The sequence below is a fragment of the Ammospiza caudacuta genome, chromosome 1, assembly GCF_027887145.1.
Source record: "Ammospiza caudacuta isolate bAmmCau1 chromosome 1, bAmmCau1.pri, whole genome shotgun sequence".
In the NCBI taxonomy this organism is placed as follows: Eukaryota; Metazoa; Chordata; class Aves; order Passeriformes; family Passerellidae; genus Ammospiza; species Ammospiza caudacuta.
Genome location: NC_080593.1, coordinates 152,379,100 through 152,399,374, shown reverse-complemented (window position 1 = coordinate 152,399,374; position 20,275 = coordinate 152,379,100). Strand labels below are relative to the sequence as shown.

The following is a 20,275-nucleotide window of genomic DNA, read 5'->3' as shown; positions in this document are numbered from 1 at the left end:
CTCTATACAGTGGCTGTTTATACAGGTAGGAGTGTTTGTGGTACATAAGAATACCTGTGTTTATGTGCCTGTATAAATACCCACATGAACATACATAAAGGAATTCACAGACCTTTACAAACTGATGAATTTAAATGAAATTTAGGGTGTTAATTATTTGAAGATCAGAATCAAAGTCGGTAAAAATAATGCTTTATGTGATCTTTGATGCTTTATTATATTTTCTAAATATATCACGAGGATATCTACATAAAACCAGAACTATTGATGAACCCCTCCATTAACACATCTCCTATTTCCAGATCCAAAGGGTTTTTAAAAGGTCAAATTACTCTTCCTATGTTTGTATTATTATATTTCCCTTAGACTGCCCTGATAAGGGGGATGGCTTTAAACCAGTAACAGGCACATTTAGATGAGATATTAGGAAGAAATTCTTCCCTGTGAGGGTGGGGAGGCCCTGGCACACCCAGAGAAGCTGTGGCTGCCCAATCCCTGGAACTGTCCAAGCCCAGGTTGGATGGGGCTTGGGGCAACCTGGGAAAGGGGAAGATGTTCCTGCCCATGACAGGAGGTTGGAATGAGATGATCTTCAAGGTCCCTTCAACCCAAACCATTCTGTGATTTCATTATTCTGATTCCATGATAGAACTGTCAGGATTTGTGACCCTGTGGGGGATCCACTTGAAGAACTGCAGCCCCTGGGAAGGACCAGGTTGGAGGGGTTTGTGGGGGACTCTGCCTTGGGAGGGACCCCACAGGGCTGGGGAATGTCACAGACATTTCTCCACAGAAATCCTTTCTTTCAGATTTCTGCATCTTCGGGAGGCCAGAGGCCCCCGAAGAGAAGGTAAACAATTATTATGAGCTGCTGGGGAATGCAACAGGAACACCTTGATTGGCTCATTTTCTATGTTTATAATTAAGAGCCAATCACCAGTTCAAGCCAGGGGACTGAGTCCTTGGCCACAACTTTGTTGTGGATTCTTTTCTATCTATTCTTAGCTTAGCTAGCTGCTCTGCAAACCTCTCTTTATATTCTATTAGTATAACTATAATGTATTATATCATATATTAATAAATCAAGCCTTCTGATCAAGATACAAGATTCACCGTCTCTCTCTCACCAGCTGCGACCCACTCAGGTTGCTGTAACGGGAAGAGTGTGAGGAGTAAGAAATATGTGACAAACTGACCACAGCCCCCACTCCCTATTGCCCTGCGCCACAGCAGTGGAGAGGGAGAGAACATGGAAGTGAAGTCCGGGAAGAAGGAAAGGTTTGTGTCCTAGTTCAGGGCAAATTTTGGAGAGAACTCCCCAAAGGGGCTGCTCTAGGAAAGCAGATTCAATTGGCCTCTCCCCCCAGCCAGTCCAAGAGAAAAATACCTCCTTGGAGAAACGTGGAAAAAACCTGTTTATTAAACAATAAAACCTAAACAATATTAAACAGTAAAACCCCTTGCTGCTCCAAAAGAGATGACAAACTCAGAAAGTCCCCCCTCCAGCACTGGAAATGTCGCAGGCCAGTCCTGGCCTGGTGGGCCTCAGGTGTGAGGTGCCGGTGCTCTTCTGGTGTTCAGGCCAGAGCAGGTTTAAACAGTGCCAAAGAAAAGAGAAAAAAAGACCACAGTGCAGGGAACTTCTTTGCCTCAGCTAGCCAAACTAACTAAAACAAAGGAGAGCTCTGTCCTGCTATCTGTTCATCCGCAGACAACACAGTCAGGAGCAGGAATGTAGAGGAGTGAGTGCCATGTCTGCAAACAAACTGCTGCTTCTTCTCTCCTCCTTCACTCTCTGGAACAAGTCTTAAAGGTGCAAAACTTATTATTCAGCATAAACAGAACAGACAATTGGGGATAAAAGCATCATATAGTCAACCTAGGACAACTGGGTAGAAGTGTTTTAAGATTGCATATTATTTTTCATTACCCTACTCTGATTTTGTTTGGTAACGAATGAAACTGATTTACCCAAATCAAGTCTATTTTGCCTGTGGCAATAACTGATGACTGATCTCTCCCTGTCCTGATCTCACCCCAAGAGCCTTTTGTTGAATTTCCTCTCCCCTGTCCAGCTGAGGAGGAGAGTGACAGAGCAGCTTTGGTGGGCATGTGACATCCAGCCAGGGGCAGAATGAATAAAACACCAGCTGGCAGCTGGCAGGATTTCTGTTCTCATCCCTGTTGAGGTGCCCTCTGTGGTGGCCTCAGCTCTCTGATGAGTTTGAGGCATCTCAGCTCCCACAGGCTCTCCATGTGGATTTGGTGGGCAGGAATCCCTTTCCTGTTGTGTTTCCTGGGCTGGTGTCCCCAGGTAGGTGCTGGACTGGCATCCCCAAGCTCAGCATGACTACTTTAATTATGCAGCATGGTTTTACACTCCCTGAGATGACACAGACCTCTAAGACAGCAAAAGAAAGAGGAAACGTGCACAGGCAAGAGAGGGAGAGAGAAACTCCACACTCTGGCTGTTGTTGAATCCCAGAGGAGATCTAACTCAGTCTGTAATTGCTGTTCTGGATGGCTTCTGCCCTCAAAACAATTTTCTGCTGGTCTGTTGTTGCTTAGGCTGAATCAGGTTGATTTATTGAATGTCATTTTTTTCTCCCCAGCCATAGACAAGAGAAAAATATTTGTTGAAAGGCTGTTGCAGCAAGATTTAGTTTCTGCCTATCTTGCATCAGAAGCTTGCTCATGTTTTATGTTATTTTTTTTTCTTTTTCCTTTCCTTCCCCTGCCTCTCAGAAAGGAATGAGGACAGACAAACACCATGCCCTGATTTGTTTTTCCATGTCCATACATGCTGGACCACAGGGTAGGAGATGCCCCACGGCTGTTGCAGAAGGGACAACACACAAGGAACATCTCAGCATCTCTTTGCTAAAACATGACAGAAACTACAAAGGGCTGTTGGTTGATCTTTTCTTTCTTGTTCCTTTATTTTTTTCCCCCAAAGATAACAAGCACAAGGGGTTTGTTTTGCTTTATTGTGTTTTGGAGTACTTCCATGTGCAGAAATGCACACATGGGCCTTCTAGGACATCTTTCAGGATCTCCTTGGGGTTTATTTTACAGCTCTCCTGGCTGCTTGCTGCAGAATAAATGACAGGTCAGAATGTGACCTCGCTTGTAAAAATTCAGCAGCTCCTGAATATTGAGGCAGCAATTAATTTAAATGCTAATTTATAGTCCTTTAAAAAATGGATGGCTGGTTTGTGAGTAAACACATGTGCTAAATAGGATAGACCACTGATACTTTTGATCCCATTTTTATACAAACCTAAGGCAAACATTCCTAGAAATGAGTGCTCCTTCCCTTGAGGACCTGAGCTGACACTGATAGGGGAGGCTGGGATCTGTCTCCATGTGAGAGAGGAATTATTGACTACACAGATTTGTTCTGTGTCCTTCTGAGGAGAACGTGTTCTCTCTGGTTTATTTAACACCATTCCCATATCTGGAATACAACAATGTCCTCAGGATATCATTAAGGGCAGGGTGTCTTGGTTTAGAAAAAACAGGAGTCTGCTGAGGAAGGCGGGAGCCTCCCCTGAAATGGAGAATGTAAACCCTCCCCACCCCTCCGAATTGCTATAAATTTTAAATTAAGGGGCTCTCACGCAAAAATATGGGAGCAGGAAATAACAGTTCTTTAATAGGGAAAAGGAAAAAAAAAGGGATAAATAAACAATGCAGTACACTAGAACAACACTGACAGAGTCAGAACCCAACCTGACACCCTGTGGGTCAGGCTGTTGGTACCAGTCCAATGGGAAATGTGGCTGCAGCCCTCCTGCAGTGTCAGGGGTGTTTCTGTTGGAGCAGGGGGTCCTGTAGAGAAGGACGTATTCTTCCTCCAAAGATCCAGTGGAAGAAGAGGCAGCTGCTGTTCCTATGGGGAATTCAGTGGAGAAAGTCGTGCTGGTGCCTCAAAACCTCTGGATTATATCTGGGTAGCAATGCTTGGCTCCTCCCTCTGGGCGGAGCATCTCACAATGGGATGTTCTAGTTCTTATCAGTCATGCAGTGACATTCAATAGTCTGTTATCAGCTGATGTCCCCTCCCCAGGAAGGTGTGAATGTGGTTACACAAAGAGAGAGATAAGGCAAACTGCCCGCTTGACAAAGATAATCTGCCATACAGATGGTAATGGAATACATCTTGCATTGCAACCTTCAGCACAGGGTAATGTTGAAAGTCTTCAGTGTGAATAAATCTTCACCCCACAAAGCATGAGAGTGAAAGAGAGGAGAGGTTTGCTTATTTTCTGTCATGGAAATACTTCAGCGATGCTCATTCTGTGGGGAAATGGCTGCTGGGATTTATTGTTCCCACATTGGTGACAATGTCTGGATTTTATAACCTGACTTGCTCGCAAATTAATTTCAAAAATATTATAATCTTTATCATGTTAAATAAAAAAATGGGAAATTGAAATTTCTGGTTTATCTGCAAAATCATATTTCCAACCATTTTTGTGTCAGGTTTGGTAATTTAATTTTTTTCCCAAAATCTCAGTACTATGCAGTGACATTATTCACTTACTGAGTCAGGTTAAGTGACTCAAATAGTCCTGCCATTTTAACCTAGTACTTTCTGTTAAGAACTTCCCAAACTAATTTTCCCTAGTGAGAGTTAATCCTCTGGAACTTTAAGGCCTCATTCTTTTGCATCTCTGCTTTTCTCCTCTATCACTTCTCTGCTTTTCTGGCCATCTTTAGCTGCTGCCATTTCATTTTATTGTTGACTAGTTTAATTCTTTTTGTTCCAGAATGAGTGATATTAAATCCTGGCTACTAATCTGAAGAATGGATTTCTCCTTTTTGGGGACGGAAAAAAAAAGAAAAGAAAAGAGGATTTATCTGGAACAGTTTAAATCTGTCTCCCTCTTGCTGCAGAATATAGTGAATGAATTGTTGCCAGCCAGGAAAGAGTGCTGTTAATTAATACCCAGGAAGCCCCAGCCTAGTTAGCTGGCAGGGAGACAGAATTTTGGGAATGGTGGTGGCTGCTGCACTCCTGGGTTCTGTGGAGTCAGAGATTTATGAGGAGCTGTATTTCATTGTGAATTCTGCAAAGTGTGTGCAAACATGGGGAACCAAAGGCAATCTGATTTTCCTAACAAACTCTGATGCCTGGCAAGTTCAGAGGGATGGAGCAGACCTGGCAAGAAGGAGCAGGAGAGTAGCTCCAAGGTATATTCCATTATGGAAGGTCTTTATTTCTGGGTATTTTTCCTTCTTCTATTTCTTCCTTTGTTTTCCTTACATATATCAAGGACTTTGAGACTTCACATTGCCAGGTTAAATTATTCAGCAGATTTCTTGCTTCAGGTCAGGTTGTTTTTGTGCTCTGTGCTTTATAACTCACCCCTGTTTGGTTTTCCTCAAGTGCAGTTTTTCCTTCCTCACAACTCAGCCCTGGCTCTCACTGATGCATATTTGCTAAACAGTAATTTTAAGTGTTATTGCAACATTATGGAAAGGATCTGTACTCTGCAGCTGCAGATGGTTTGGTTTCAAGTACCTGAATACAAATGGCAAAGCTGAACCAGCACCACTTGCACACAATGTTGAATTTTCTTCCTCATTCTTCTCTACTTCATACAATATCTGGGGATCAGGTCACACACACAGCCCAAATCCTCATGGCTAAATTAGCTCGGAAGGACCCTCTAAGAATTCAATGTATCATCTGTTTTATTCCAATGGAAATGCTTGGGGTGGGTGGGGACATGTGTAATTCAATATATTGCAATGAACCCTGTCTAGGCAAATGTACTTACAAAAACAAATTTGTGAGTTTTAAGCCACCTTCACTTAAAGTGCTGAAAAAGAAGCCCAACAAAATAAAGCAGATTGAAGTGTAGCAAGGATTGTGTTTATATTACAAGGAACAGACACAAAATATTATGTCAGTGACAATTTAGCCAAGAGAGAATAATTAGTATTCTGGGCTTTTTTACTATTATTATTTTTTTTGTTTTTATTTTCCTTAATCATCTTTTGCAAAGTCATTAAACAAGAGCAGAGCAAGACATTCAAGTTAATTCTCAGCTCTTCATATTTTGCTAAACTTTAACTTTCTCCCTTAAAATATTTTTACAAAAAGCTCAGAAAACTTCCCTACACAAAAAAAAAAAAAAAAAAAAAATCACCACTAATTTTTCCTCATTTCCGAGTAATGATTTACTAACACACTGTGCAAGTACAATCTCAAATTACTTAAACTTCATTGTTTTGCAAAATATTCTGCAGTATTTACAAGTTAAGAATAATACCATCCATAATTAAAGCTTCTTTATGCTTGACAAATGAAGGAAAGAAGCACATTTTGTGGTGCATTACCCAGTCTTTTTTGGGGCAGTGGTTTTTTGCTTTATTATGATTTCTCACAGCTTTTTCAATCTTTTGCTTTTCTTCCATCTTCAGTTATTCAACAATTTGGTCTATTCTAGCACTCACAGTGGGACTCCCAGACCTCATTTTAAATTGATGCAGTTCTATTGCATTATGTGTTGAAGTGTTTTGCCAGTTATATTCTCATAGCAAACTTCAGTAGGAGGACATGGATTCATTTTGCACCATTTTCTGAATTTGTTAGTGGGGAAATGGAGTTCTTTAAAAAACATGGTGGAGGCAGTTGGATCTTTTGGGATGAACGTGGAATCCCAGACTGGGACAGGCTGGAAGGGATCACAGTGGGGCCATCTGGTCCCACCTCCCTGCTCCAGCCATCCCAGAGCACAGGCTGCGAAAAAATCCCAGAGCAAAAGCTGTGAGAAATCATAATAAAGCCAAAGAGATTGTGTCCAGGCAGTTCTGAAACTTCTCATTATCCTGCTCTGATTTTGTTAGTAATAAATTCAGTTAATATCTGTCTGTTTTGCCCATGATGGTATTTGGAGGGTGAGGTATCCTGGCCCTTAATTTATGAACCCTTCATTATATTTTCAGCCCTCTGTTTACTCACAGAGGGGAGTATTACAGCGACCTGGTGAGGTCTTCAGGTGAGAGAAGGACGAGAATCTTGTTTGATGATCAGAAGGCTGGATTTATTGATATATGATATATAATACATTATTACTATACTAATAGGAATAAAGAGAGAGGTTGCCGAGCTGCTAAGCTAAGAATAGAATAGAAAGAATGAATAACAGGGAATCTGTCCCCGAGCTGGTCCTGTGATTGGCCCTTAATTGTACACATGGAACATGAACCAATCACAGGTGCATCCTATTGCATTTCACAGCAACTGATAATCATTGTTTACATTCTCTTCTGGGGCCTCTGCTTCCCAGAAGATGCACAAATCCCAAAGAAAGGATTTCTATGAAAAAATGTCTGCGACAGGGGAGTGGTAGAGCAGATTGTGTGGGTGCCTGTCATCCAGCCATGCTCAAACAACTCTCAGGGTTCCATGGACTCACAGTTTGCCAGACAGTCTGTGGAATCTCCATTCTTGGGGACACACAAGCCATGCCCTGATCACCCTGCTTTAGTTGTCTGCTCTGAAAATGGCTTTTGGGCAAAATAATTTCCAAAGGTTCCTGCCCATTTCAATGTTTCTATGATTCTCTGACTAGTAAGGCTGAAAAAAAAATAAACATCCTTTTTTAGAGTCTTTTTTTCTGCTCTGGTAGTGCTGCCTTACTGGTAGTGCATTTAGCAGTGTCTATATTATTATGTCTATTATTGCTAAACTAATTCTTTTTACAAGATTCAGTGTCATATGATGTCAACATATGCTCACATTTGCTCTTTTATATGGTAAGTGTTCAGAAATGAAGGAAACAAACCCATGAGTAATTTGCTGTGTTTTCACAGAGAAAATTTCAGAGCTGAATGCAGTTACTTTTTTTTTTTTTAACTACTTGAAAACATATAAATGAATGAGTTCATCAAGCAGCTCTTTCCTTATTGCCCTACCAATAAGGTAATTTCAAATTCAGGGAGTTTTTGATTGTATCCATCAGTTTATGAATAGCATCAGATGGATGCTGTGCTGAGAGATGGCCTCTTTTTGTGTAGGAGAAAACAATCTGAGAATAATGGCCTGCATCACCAATAACTTTTGTAGAAAGGGAAGGGTTTGCCACTGTTGTTTTTCTTTAGTCCTCCACGACTCTGAAAAGCAAGCATAAAATGTGATCATTCCACTTGCTCCTCTCACAAAGCTGGAGTCAGCTGCCTGACTTAGATCCAGCAAACCATGGATCTAATTCCATAAGGGAATTTTTTACTATGGGAGCATTATAACTTCCCCTTTTACTTCTACACCACTGAAGAATTCAGGGTTTGTGTTTTTCTTTGCCAATCTGGACTGTGGAACATGCCTTTTGTACTTGGATATCCCCCATTCCTGGGTAATGGTAATTAGGATTTCTGTCTTTCCAGAGTGACATGTTGGATGTGAACCAGATCATCAAAGACCTGGCCTCCATGGTGCACGAGCAAGGAGACACAATAGGTAGGTGTCACATGAAAATTATGGGCTTTATTACCCTCCTCCACCATTCCAACATGATCTTGTCCCTCACGAGCAGCCCTTTGTTCATTTTCCCTGTGTTTTGAGCATTTTGTACATCCAGAGATGTCTAGATCTGACAAGCTGCCCTGTGCAATAAGGTTCTTATGTTATGGACAGTTTGCTGGTATATTTAGCAAAAAATAGAATTCACAGGGAGATGAATCCATTCCCTTTTGACTGCAAAAAAGGAAGCTGGAGAGTGTATAAAATTAACGGGAAAGGGATCCAATTCTTCCTTTCTACCTGGAACTGTAATAAAAAAAAAACAGTAGTGGCAATTATTATGATGATTATTGACGAAATTAGGGAAAATTAAGGAGCTTTTTTGTTTCCAAATAGAATTTTCATTCCACATAGCAGGGTGTGTCTAATTAAATTTAGAGAAGCCTCAAGATGTACCCATATAAAGTCTGTAGTTTCTGCCCATTAGTTGATCTCCTCTTGTTCTGCAGCTACCAATGACTAGGAAAAAACTGGGTGGAGAAAACTGGGATAAGAGATGAGAGTCACTCCTAATCCTATCTTTAGGAGATGAGAGTCACTCCTAGTCCTATCTTTATCTTCACTGCCAGCCCATCACTGGGAGCCACCAGTTCTTGTTAACAAAGAGAAAATGCACTTTAGATCAGCTCTCTCTGACTTTAGTCACTGCTCTTTTCTGCTGATGTGAAGAAAAAGCAGACTATTTTTTTCTCTATCTCTTGTTTTTTATATGCCCAATAATAATATGTGGTACTTCTGAAACAACTGTTCACTTCCAAAATTGGGAGCTAATTGTCCTAAAGGCTGGTTGAGGGACCTAAACTCCAGAGCAGCAGGATTTATGGGGATATTTCTCACCTAAAGGCTCAGCTGGAATTCTCAGTGGTGCTCCTGGGAGCAGAAGCAAGTCCTGAGACAGCCATATGCAGATTTTAAAAGCAGAAACTCTTCTCTGCTGCTTGTTAACCACTCTGGATTTCTTTACTGGTTCATATCTCTGCAAATTTGCATTACCATAAGATACTTCCTTTTACACTAAAATGAGTGATCTACACCCCTCTGAGAAACACCACTCAGGTTCACAGGGGCAGCAAAAAGAAAAAAATCAAAATTATATTTAAAATCAGAGTTTTTGTATATTCTTTTTTTCTTCTTCTTTTCTTTTTTTTTTTTTTTTTTCCTCTTGATGCTGTTTTGAAAGCTTATTTTTTTGCATGGATAGCTTTGGAGACTGATTCATCTCTAAAAGCACATCAGATGCTAATGCCTTGAGGGACATGACAACATACATCAGCTAGCTTCAAGATCCTCACAACTCCTTTTCTTCAGGCAATATTTATTACTTTAAGACTTTACCCATGCATAGAAGCCATCCCAGTATTAACTTCCCTGTGAGAAGCTGTTAGACTAAGTAGGACATTTTGTCTTTGAGCCAGCATAAGGTTTTTGTGAGTTTTTTTGTTGTTCCTCTCTTACACTTCAGCAGATTTTTAACAGTTTTTTTAAGGACTATCTTTTAATCCTGACAGGCAATCAAGGTATCTTCCCAAGCAATTGCTGGAGGGTCCCACCGTTTATCTTGTGACATTCATATTGCACAAAAGTAAGGGAGATAAAGAATCAGGAGGCAAGAGATGCTGAAACCCCCACAGTGAAAATTCCATGATGACAAGAGACAGCTCTCTTGGCACTTGTTTTATTTTTTTAGTCCATTCCTCTGACATGCATAGAATGAAAGCTCTGTGTGTGCTTGTCTAGGAAACTCAGGGAAAATACAAAACCAGGGAATATGAGATGAGATGGGCAAAATACTCCCAGAGAAAATCCCTCTTTGGTTCACCTGAGCTGGGGAGAATTGTGGGGAAGAGTGTGTCTGGTCTGTGCATGGCACAGGCAGAGTATCTCTTGCTTCTTACAAAAATCGAAAAGAAGATTTTTTTGGCATGTGGGCCATTTCCTTAATGAACACTCTGATAACACTGGGAGAGCAATTTCTGTCATGCAGGGAAGAAATAGAATGCAGACTTGGGAGAGGATATCTCTCTTATTTTGTGTCTTCTGCAAACAAACTCTGTGCCCAAGTTCCTGGTCATGGCATCTCTTTGATACAAATATTTAATTATAAATCACCATATCAGTGAGCCCAAACCTTTGAAACCAAAACAAGCCAATGGCCTGGGTTAGGTGGGAATCAGCAGAATTTCCCCAACAGAATCCTGTAGGAGCTCTTGGCAAAAACATCCCAGTGCTGCTTCATCACATTGGGCTGCTGGTGGGGGCAAAGAGGGCAAGGAGGAGGATACTAATAGGAGAAAACCATAACTGGCTGTAGAATTGGTGTTGGTGACATGGTTGGGGTTCAGTGGGACCCTGTGTGGGGATTTTCAGCTGCTTTGGAGAAATGGGATCCAGCACATAAGGAGAATTTTAGTAATGGTGGGAGAGGGAGGGTGTGACCAGCAGTCCTGTGGGAGCAGAGGACAGGATTGCTGGAAAAAAGACATGGGGTGGTGTGGCAGGAAAAATTCCCAAAGCCACCAAAATGAGGTGTGGGCAGGGAAGTGCCTACCAGGCATCACCATCATGGACAAAAATCCCAAATCCTCTGCAGGAGCTGAGCACTCTGAGGTGCTAAATGCACAAAGTATCAGGAATAAACATGAGGTGTTAGAGATCTGTGTGAAGTTGCAGGGCTACAGTTTTGTTGGGATGATGGAGATGTGGTGGGTTGGCCCCTTGATGAAGTGTTGCCTTGGAGGGATGAAGGCTCTTTTAGGAAGGGCAGGGTAGGAAAATGAGGAGGAAGAGTTGCCCTTTGTAGAGAGAGCAGCTGGAGTGCATGGGATGATGCCTGGGGATGGATGAGAAGCTGATGGAAATTTTATGGGTCAGGATTAAAAGGAGGACAGGCAGAGTAGATGAGGCCCTCTGCAGACAGACAGGACAGCCTCACCTTTTCAGATTCTGGTCCTCATGGCGGATTTCAGCCACCCCAGTATCAAGTGGTAGGACAGCACAGCAGGGCATAAATATTCCAGAAGGTTCTGGCATGCATTGAGGACAGCTTTGGGGATCTGATATACAAATTGCAAGATCTCCAGATGGCCAGCAGAGGTTCATCTCCAATAAATTTTACTGTCATGGTAGCAGAAAGATTCTGAAGCCAAAGCATCCAAGGATTCAAGGCTTGGCACTGTGAGAAGTAAATTCTGTTGGAGGTGGTTGCAACAGCAACAATCACTCCTTTCCATGCTCCTAGATGGCCACTCAGCTGAGCTGTAAGTTCCCCAAAAGTCTGAAATATTCCCAGTATTTCCCACTTAGCATCTCTAGTTTATATTTGCGAGCTTGTACTTTGATTGGTGGCACTGGGATGTGTATGCAGACTTCCATGGAATCAGTTTTGTGTCTGCTGTTAGGGAGAAGAGAATCCTTAAATCCTCACTTCCTCTGAAGAAAGTGTCAACAACACAGCAGCCAATATTTGTATTGGAAGCTGATGAAAGCAAGTGCATATTTGTCCAATTTGTAGGCTTCTGCTTGTCTTGTAAGTGAGAAGAAAGTTGACCTGAATAAGAGTTAATGCTCTTTTTTTTCTTTTTTGCCCATGGCAAAAGGAAATTATCTGTGTTTTAGAAAGGCTGATTTCCATGCCACCTGTGTATGGAACCTTAATAGTTATGCCAAAATAACACTCAAAACCTACACCTCTTATCAAAACTGCTCCACTTCAACTTCCACCACTTCTATCCCTGTTTACAGCTCCATTGCATTTCACAAAGCCACAAGGAAAGACCCACATTGTTCTGAAAACATTTCACACTTTTAAAAGCATCACATTTCTGACTCTTGAGCAGTTTTGGAACCAAGCTTTGTGTATCTGTATCCTTCCCTAAAATGGGAAAAGATCCCAAGCTCACACAGTCACCACCTATTTTAATATCACAAGAACAGCAACACAGGAAGGAATTTACCACTTCTTAGAGGAATTTACCTCTTTGTCCAAAATGAATGTACACAAATCTATATTGCACAGCAAATCTCACTGGCTGAAAGAACCATGGAATCATAGGAGAATTTGGGTTGGAAGGGACCTTAAAGATCGACCACTTCCAACCCCTGCCATAGGCAGGGACATCTTCCACTATCCCAGGTTGCTCTGAGCCACATCCAGCCTGGCCTTGGACAATTCCAGGGATGGGGCTTTTTTGGGAAACCACAACTTCTCTGGGAAACCTGTGCCAGGGCCTCCCCACCCTTACAAGGAAGAATTTCTTCCTGCTAAACCTACTCTATTTCAGTTTTAATCTATTCCCTCTTGTCCTGTAACTCCAGGCTCTTGTAAATAATCTCTCTCCATCTTTCTTGCAGGCTCCTTTCAGGTATTTGAAGGCCACAATTAGATTGGTAAAACCCTTCTCTTTTCCAGTATGAGCAGTTCCAATTGTCTCAGCCTTTCCTCTTAGGAGAGGTGCTCCATCTCTTTAATTAACTTGGTGGCCTCCTCAGAACAGATCAATGTCCTACTGTGTCAAGCTTAAGATTTCCTCAGACTTTGTTTTTAGACCAATACTTATCCAGACTTAGATGTTGGTGTTACCTGGCTTTCACTTCACTTCAGTCTTGAAGTCCGGACTTTTTATATCTAAAAATAACTGGGTGAAAAATATTCTTAACATGATCTAAAGTCGATGGTCCTTCACTTAACAAACATCTCTGCCTGGTATCTGTCAGGCTGGAGCCCAGAGACCTGGAAAAAGAAGTAAAAACATGGCAGCTGTTGCTTTTCTTTGGTCAGGAGGAGCTTCTTGATGGGTCCATGAGTTCAGCTCTTGAGTGATGCTGAAGTGCCACATTGTCACTTATTACCTAGTGATGATAACAATGGCAATGCACTTCCTTCAAAGGAAAAGGTATTTGCATGAATGCAAATGGGTTGCTTATTTTGTAAGCTTTGAAATGCAGGGAGAATTTTTCAGTTTGGGGTTTGCTTTTCTTTTTAATTTTTTAATATTTTTTTCCTGTGAAATCAAGTCCAATCAGGCCTTTCTGACCTGAAAGCTAGTTCGACATGTAAACACTGTCAAGAGGGCCCATCAGCACGTCCTCCTCCAGTCTGACTGCCTGGATGGCACAGCCAGGAGTCTCTTGTCAGACTGCAAACTGAGCTGGGAAATCATTCAACTGGATCCTTAACTAAACCCTCCCGAGTTATGTGCCTCAGTTGTGACATCTACAGAAAATGAACACATCTCGAGAACCCCAGATACCTGAATTTAACAGCTTTAATATCTCTGATCAGTTGAATGTGGCCTGAAAAGTCTCTCATTTGGTTGAGATCCCTAGTGATCTCAGAGGAAGCTGTTATGGGAATGTTAAATGTACATTTATGGTAAATGTACATTTGTGTTCTTATTGGTTCCTGATGGATTGGTAAATCTTCTCTTAGCTGTGTTGCTTTCAGCCACTTGGTGAGACCCAGAGTAAAGTGTCAGTACAGAGCAGAGCCCATGAAGGAAGGGTGCACTGGGGTGTTCCTGAATCTATTCCACTTTCCACTTCTTTGCCCACCTTCAGTTTATTCCCTGTCATCAGTTGTGTTTCTGCTAAGTCTAACAAAGCCTGATTGCAAACCACCTCAGCTGCTGAAATTGTATGGTTTTATTATCCTTATGGTGTTATTATCCTTAATTACCTTGTAGGCAACAATTTGAAGGACGTGGTCAGTGGGTCACTGGCACAGAGTGACAATTTGAAGGACATGGTCAGTGGGTCACTGGCAGAGAGTGACAATTTGAAGGACATGGTCAGTGGGTCGCTGGCACAGGTTGCCCAGAGAAGCCGTGGCTGCCCCACACCCCTGCAGGTTTTCCAGGCCAGGTCGGATGGGTCTCTGACCAACCTGGTCTAGTGGAAGGTGTCCCATGGCAGAGGGTTAGAACGAGATGATCTCTAAGGTATCTTCTAAGCCAAATCATTCTGTGATTCCATGGTGTGTTCTATCCCACTCACTTTGCCCTGTTTACCTGGACTGCAGCAGTGGGGGCCTCCACTGAAGCTCTCTGGACAGGGCTGGACACCCTCAGTCTCCTGTGAGGCACTGGTGGGTGACCTCTGCTGTGACAAAGTTTTTGGAGCCATGTGTGGGCTACTATGATCTCTGACCAACTAATTTTACTGGAGATTACAAGCAACACAAAAATTGCGTGACCTTTTTTGCTTCTCTCCTCCTGTTGCTATCTGTGAGTGTGATTTTTGTGTCCTCCTTTGCATGGGGACTCTTACACTCAGCTCTTGTGCTGGCGGTGCTGCTAAGGCAGCCCATGCTGGTTTACAAGGAGAAGAGTGATGGGCAACTCTACACTTGCAAATCTTCTAACGCCTGAAGATCTGTCTGCTGTGTTTATTTCTGTGTTTGACCCTCATAATGTGATTGGGCTGGTATAATTACAGTTAATGAGCCAGCTAATTTTGTACAAGAAGCAAAGCTCTTCCTTCCACGAGGTTTATTGCCACCCGTAGGATCCTTCTCACATCAATTTATCCAAAGCAGTTTTTTGGGGAAGTTAGAACTGCCGTGGTCTCAGTTTCTAATAATGCTGCAATTGAGCAGTAAATGTCAGAAAGGCAGAAGCTGCTCAGGTGGGTGGTTTATTTCTGCTGGGAGGTGCAATTCTCTGCCAGACTGTTTGGGAAACGTGGCTTGAGCAGTTTAAGTAAATCAAACGAGCCATGTAAAGCAAAAGAGGTCAAGCGAGTTGTAAATATCAGTGACCTTACTTGCTAGGTAAAATATATGATCTTTCCAAGACAGCAAGCAGATATAAAATATATTTATTTCTATGAATCCACACCCCTACCAACCTTATTATTCTGGTGACAAACTCAGAGTGAAACTACTTTCATCAGCAACAGGACTTGATAACTCAGCTGTGGGATGGAAAGTGAATTTTGTGTTAATTATAGACAAAAACAGACTTCTGAAAAATGCTGCACACAAATGAAATGAAGGGATTTATTCAAGCTTTCGATTCACAAGCTGGATTTGGAAAAAAAAATTGGTCTTGACTTCTTTTTTATTGTAAATTTAAAAAAACATATTTTAGTTTTTTTTAACTTGGATGTCTTACGGAATTAAAAAAAAAAAAATTGTATTGAGTGTAAATCACAAGGGAAAGGTTTACAAGAGAAGTTATGGAATCCCCATCCCTGGAAGAGTTCAAGGCCAGGTTGGACAGGGCTTGAAGAAACCTGGAATAGTGAAAGATGTCCCTGCCTGTGGCAGGGGGTTGCAACAAGATGATTTTCAGGCTCCTTCCAATTCAAACCAGCCCATGATTCTCTGATTCTGTGAAAAGAAAGGGTGTGCTACAGGCAACTCTCTGGAATTTCCCTTTCAAAGCTATTTGAGCTGTTTTGCCCTGTAAATTACTTTCAAAGATTATTTGGGGAATAAAAAAAAATCTGACGCACCCCTAAATTACTTCACAAAAAACCCCCTCATGTTGAAATAACTTTTTTTAATCAGCAAACGAAAGAAATAGGGAAAAAAATTAATCATGGGTGTTGTTGTGATATTATAGCCTCAAATGTGCTAATTTTGTGGGTTTAAAGGATTGATTATCCCAGGCCATGTCAGAGCATCCTGTGGGATTTGAGGAGCCCTTGGATGGGTGACTGAGAGTGTGCAGTGGTCACTGGGTCCAGGACCTGCACCCTCAGGACACTGCTCATATGCTCACCCTTCTTCTGTGGCAAACATCAGGAATTTGAGGCCACTTTTCTCTGTAAGAAAGAACATAAATTGCTTTGCAGATGCCAGAGTGAAAATATTTCTTCACTCTGCCATTTAGCACCGAGCAGGTGATAGGAGGTGCCTCATTCTCTTACAGGATGTGTTGTTTTCCAACAGGAAAATGTTTTAAATTTAAATCTCTGGGAGATGTATCCTGGCAGGCATGGCAAACCCCTGGCAGGGCAGTACCATTTTTCAGCACATCCATATGCAGCAGATATTTGACATTTCCAAGATGCATTTCAAGGACAGTATAAATCATTCAGGAGAAAAAGTGCTGTGAATTTATGCTGGTGTTTGGCCATTGCCCTGTAGCCACTTTTATTCATTCAGACCAAGGGGTTTGGGCTGTTGGCTGAAAAAAAACCCAACAGTAAGACCTGGTTGTGACATTTTAGGGTACTTTAAATACTCTTTCCAGGCCTGCCTGGAAAATGGTGCTGGGTGGTTGTTCAGTGCCTCAGTCCTTCCTCTCAGGGCTGTGATTTGTTGTGCGGCAGAATTAGAGCTCTGCTAAAATCAGATGGGAAGGTAAGTTCTATCTGCCTTTTTTTTGGAAGCAATAATCACAGCTCCTGATGACTCACAGTGCTGAAAATTGTATTTTCTTGCACCACTCTAAGCCAGTGTGACCCATTTACCCTGAATTTAACATACGAGCACATTTATTTTATAAATCCTCTCGTGTGCAGAATTTACAACTCGATGTTTACATTGAAGTTTGAAAATTACTAACCCTGAGCCATTTTAAACTTTGCTCTGGAAGAATTGTCGTGGTTTTCCTTCCCTTTAACAGCCACAGTTCTGTCTTCACTAAGCCTGAAGGCCTTTTGTTTGTGGAATGACACTTAAAACTTTCCAAGTACATGGCAATTCAAATGGGCAAAATTAATTTTCATGCTGAAAGCAATTTCCCTCCAAACTTGGCTTTTAATTAGGAAAGAAACCTCTATGCATTACCAAAATACTCCTTTTTTAAAATTTTTTCTTCTTCTTTTTATTGTGCCTCTCAGTGTGCTATATTGATTATTTTTAGCCAGAAGTTGTAGCCATAAAAGAGGGTTAAGCTTATTAAAGTGCTAAAAATAAAAGCATACTATGAAAACCTGAAGGGGCCCATTTTGGTTACTGCCAAGTGGGAGCATTTAAAAATTCTCATTCATGAGCTCTCACTTTCCTGTCTTTAAAGTGATGTAGCTGAAATTCTGCCTTGTGAAACCAATCCATTGTTGCTGCTGTAAAAATCCAGGCCATGTGAGTGATTCCTTGAAAGATTAGGGCATCACCCCCACTCCAGCCAGTGTCAATCCAGTAATTTCCCATATAAGAAATGGTCATCAGAAGGGCTTGATCTCAGGACACAGATAAATAGCTGGAATTGAAAGATACCTCTTGTGGTCATCATTATTTCCATCTCTGCGTGATGGATGTGTCATAAAATCATAAAAAACTGAATCTAAGGCCTGGCTAGCTCTGTCACTTTCACTACTGCTGTTGCAAGACTGTGTTTTAGATGAAAAATTACAAATATTTTCCTAATTCTCTGATGTGTTTGGTTACAAACACCATCTGCTTTGGTGCAGTCCTATCCCTGAGTTTATCAAAATGTCGACTGCATCCCCTTTGGATTTTTGTTCTCAAATTGTAAAATAAATTTGTCACCAGAGTCTGAAGGCAGAAAGCTGTTGTGGGATTCACTTTCTTTGAGAAATTCTGGACCCAGGGCTGGATTATCTCATCTGTTTGGGAACAAACTCACTGTCCCTTCATGCCAAAGGGAAAGGAAAAGGCAGATCCCTCCAGCAGGTTTTTTTCAGCCTGCTGAGGACCCTGCCATCCTTTTTCCTCCATCCCAAGTGAGGTACTTTGTGAAGGAGCCTGAAAGTGGCCAAGGTGAGGCTGTGAACCATCACTTGTTCAGCAAAGATTCACTGAAATATCTATCAGTGACATATTCATCATTGACTTATTAACATAATTGAATTATTGCTTATTTCTCTGTGATTTCAGCCAAATTCTCTTTCCTCTCCTCGCTTCCCTGTGTTAATCAGCAGAAATATCTGCTTAAATTGCTTTACATATTTATGTCTCATTATTGTAGAGTTTTAGAGCTGGTTTGGTGGGGTTTTTTGTTTGTCTTAGTTTTCCCCTGTGCCTCAGGATTACAAGTTGCTTCAAAAAATAGGATTTAAATGGGAGCTTTATTTATTCCAAGGCTGGTATTCCACCACTGGCAGAAGGAGTGAGCAGAAATAATTCCACCAGGGTCCAGGCTCCCTCTGTGACTTGCCATCAACTCACCCAGGACATGGAGCACATCCTTCTTATCTGGGAAAAACAGAGATGATGTTCTCAAAAGCTCTGCCCAACGTGTGGTTCTCCCATTCTAGGGAGCTCTAAGGGGGTGTGCATAGTGCTTAATTTTATCTAACAAAGGCAAATCTCCTCAGGCTGCCCTGCAGGCAGAGGAAAGTGTTGGGTTCCTCTGGGGGGCCTTTTAAGGGAGCTAAATTAAGCTGCTTCTATGATTTCCTCCTTCCCCAGGAGATGTGCAGACAGATTACTCTTGTTTTTGAAGGATATATTTAATACATTTCTCCTCTGTAGCTCCTCTCTGCCTAAATGATTCATTTTCTGAGGCCAATCAGCCTTTAAGAGATGTTGAGCAGTGAAGGGTGTCTGCACTAAGATCCCAAGGAACTTTATACATGACCAAGTTCTGTTACATTGATTAGGCACTTGGGGTTTTGCTCTTTTTCTTGTTTGTGGGGTTTTTTTCCTTTTCTTTGCTTTTCTAAAAATGGATTTTATTTTAAGTGCATAATTACCTTAATGGACTTTAACACTGTTTCATTTAAAAATGGCAAAAATGTGAATGCAAGCACTTTCCACAAATTATCTGAAAGCCCTCATTTCTTTGTCCACCACAAAAGTGGCAAGATTAATTCCTGTTCTTTCCTTTAGAACCTTAAGGAATAAATTGCTTTAATCTTTTGTGGCATGTCTTAATCCAACTCCTTATACTTTTAATTGAAGAATTTCAGTTGATTTTATTAAGGATTAGAGAAATCCCTGGAACTTTGTTCTCCAATTTCTATCTGAGGCTGAGTTCACCTGATCGAGTTCATGCACTCTGTGGTTTATTTTGTGTTCAAAACCACCCATTTGATCAAGAAACAGACCAAGAACACATCCTCTTCCACTGTGAGCAGAAATTATTGGTTGCACATCTCTTGAGGGTAGAGATTTCCAAGATTTCTGCTGGAAACACAAAACCTTTTTTGCAGGTTTTATATCATAGGTGTCAGGAGTCAATATTTGATTTTGATGGAATTGGGGACCTGCCAGTTGTGATGGGTAGCTGATGCTCTTTCTTTTCCAGTCTCATTTTGATTCCCTCTGGCTCATCCAGGCTTCCCCCAGTGCCAAACATAGCAATGTAGGGTGAGATTCTTCTCCCTTAATTGTAGATTCCAGCAATTTTTCTCAATCTGAGCCATTTTACAGACCTCCACTGCAGCTTGGAAATGCGATCCAGAAATTTGGCTTGTGGTTTGTTTAATCTGATCCACTCCTGGAGAGTGGGAGGAATTGTACATCGTGGATTTACTCTCTGTGACATTGTCTGAGATGAATTGATCAAGAACAGACACCTGGGCATGGTCAATAACCCACATGGACCCACATGAATTTTATCCCTGAGCTCTAATAATGAGATGATTTCAACTGCCATGATCCTTCTGTAATTTAATCCAGTAAATTTGTGAGTCTTGAGCTACTTTCTGTTGGATTCCCTGTCACTCTTCCCATTGATTTCAGAAGGAATGGGATGAGAGGCAACCTCCATCCCATCAGAGGAGAGCTGTCAGTCATCCTGCCTCTGACTGATGGGTTGGATGTTCGTTAAAATGGGTGTTGGTCCTACTTGCCTGCAGAAATACAACAAACAAGAGGCTGCTCCTCTCTTT

At 41.6% G+C, this 20,275-nt stretch overlaps 1 protein-coding gene across 4 annotated transcripts in view; it reads left to right on the top strand.

Moving 5' to 3' along the window:
* TSNARE1 (t-SNARE domain containing 1) overlaps positions 1-20,275 on the top strand; it is a 470,695-nt gene that overhangs the window by 277,701 nt on the left and 172,719 nt on the right. For all 4 annotated transcript variants that reach the window (XM_058814748.1, XM_058814721.1, XM_058814730.1 and 1 more), the window contains one exon: positions 8,398-8,470. In XM_058814748.1, the coding sequence (XP_058670731.1) occupies positions 8,398-8,470 (73 nt within the window). The remainder of the gene's footprint in view (positions 1-8,397; positions 8,471-20,275) is intronic.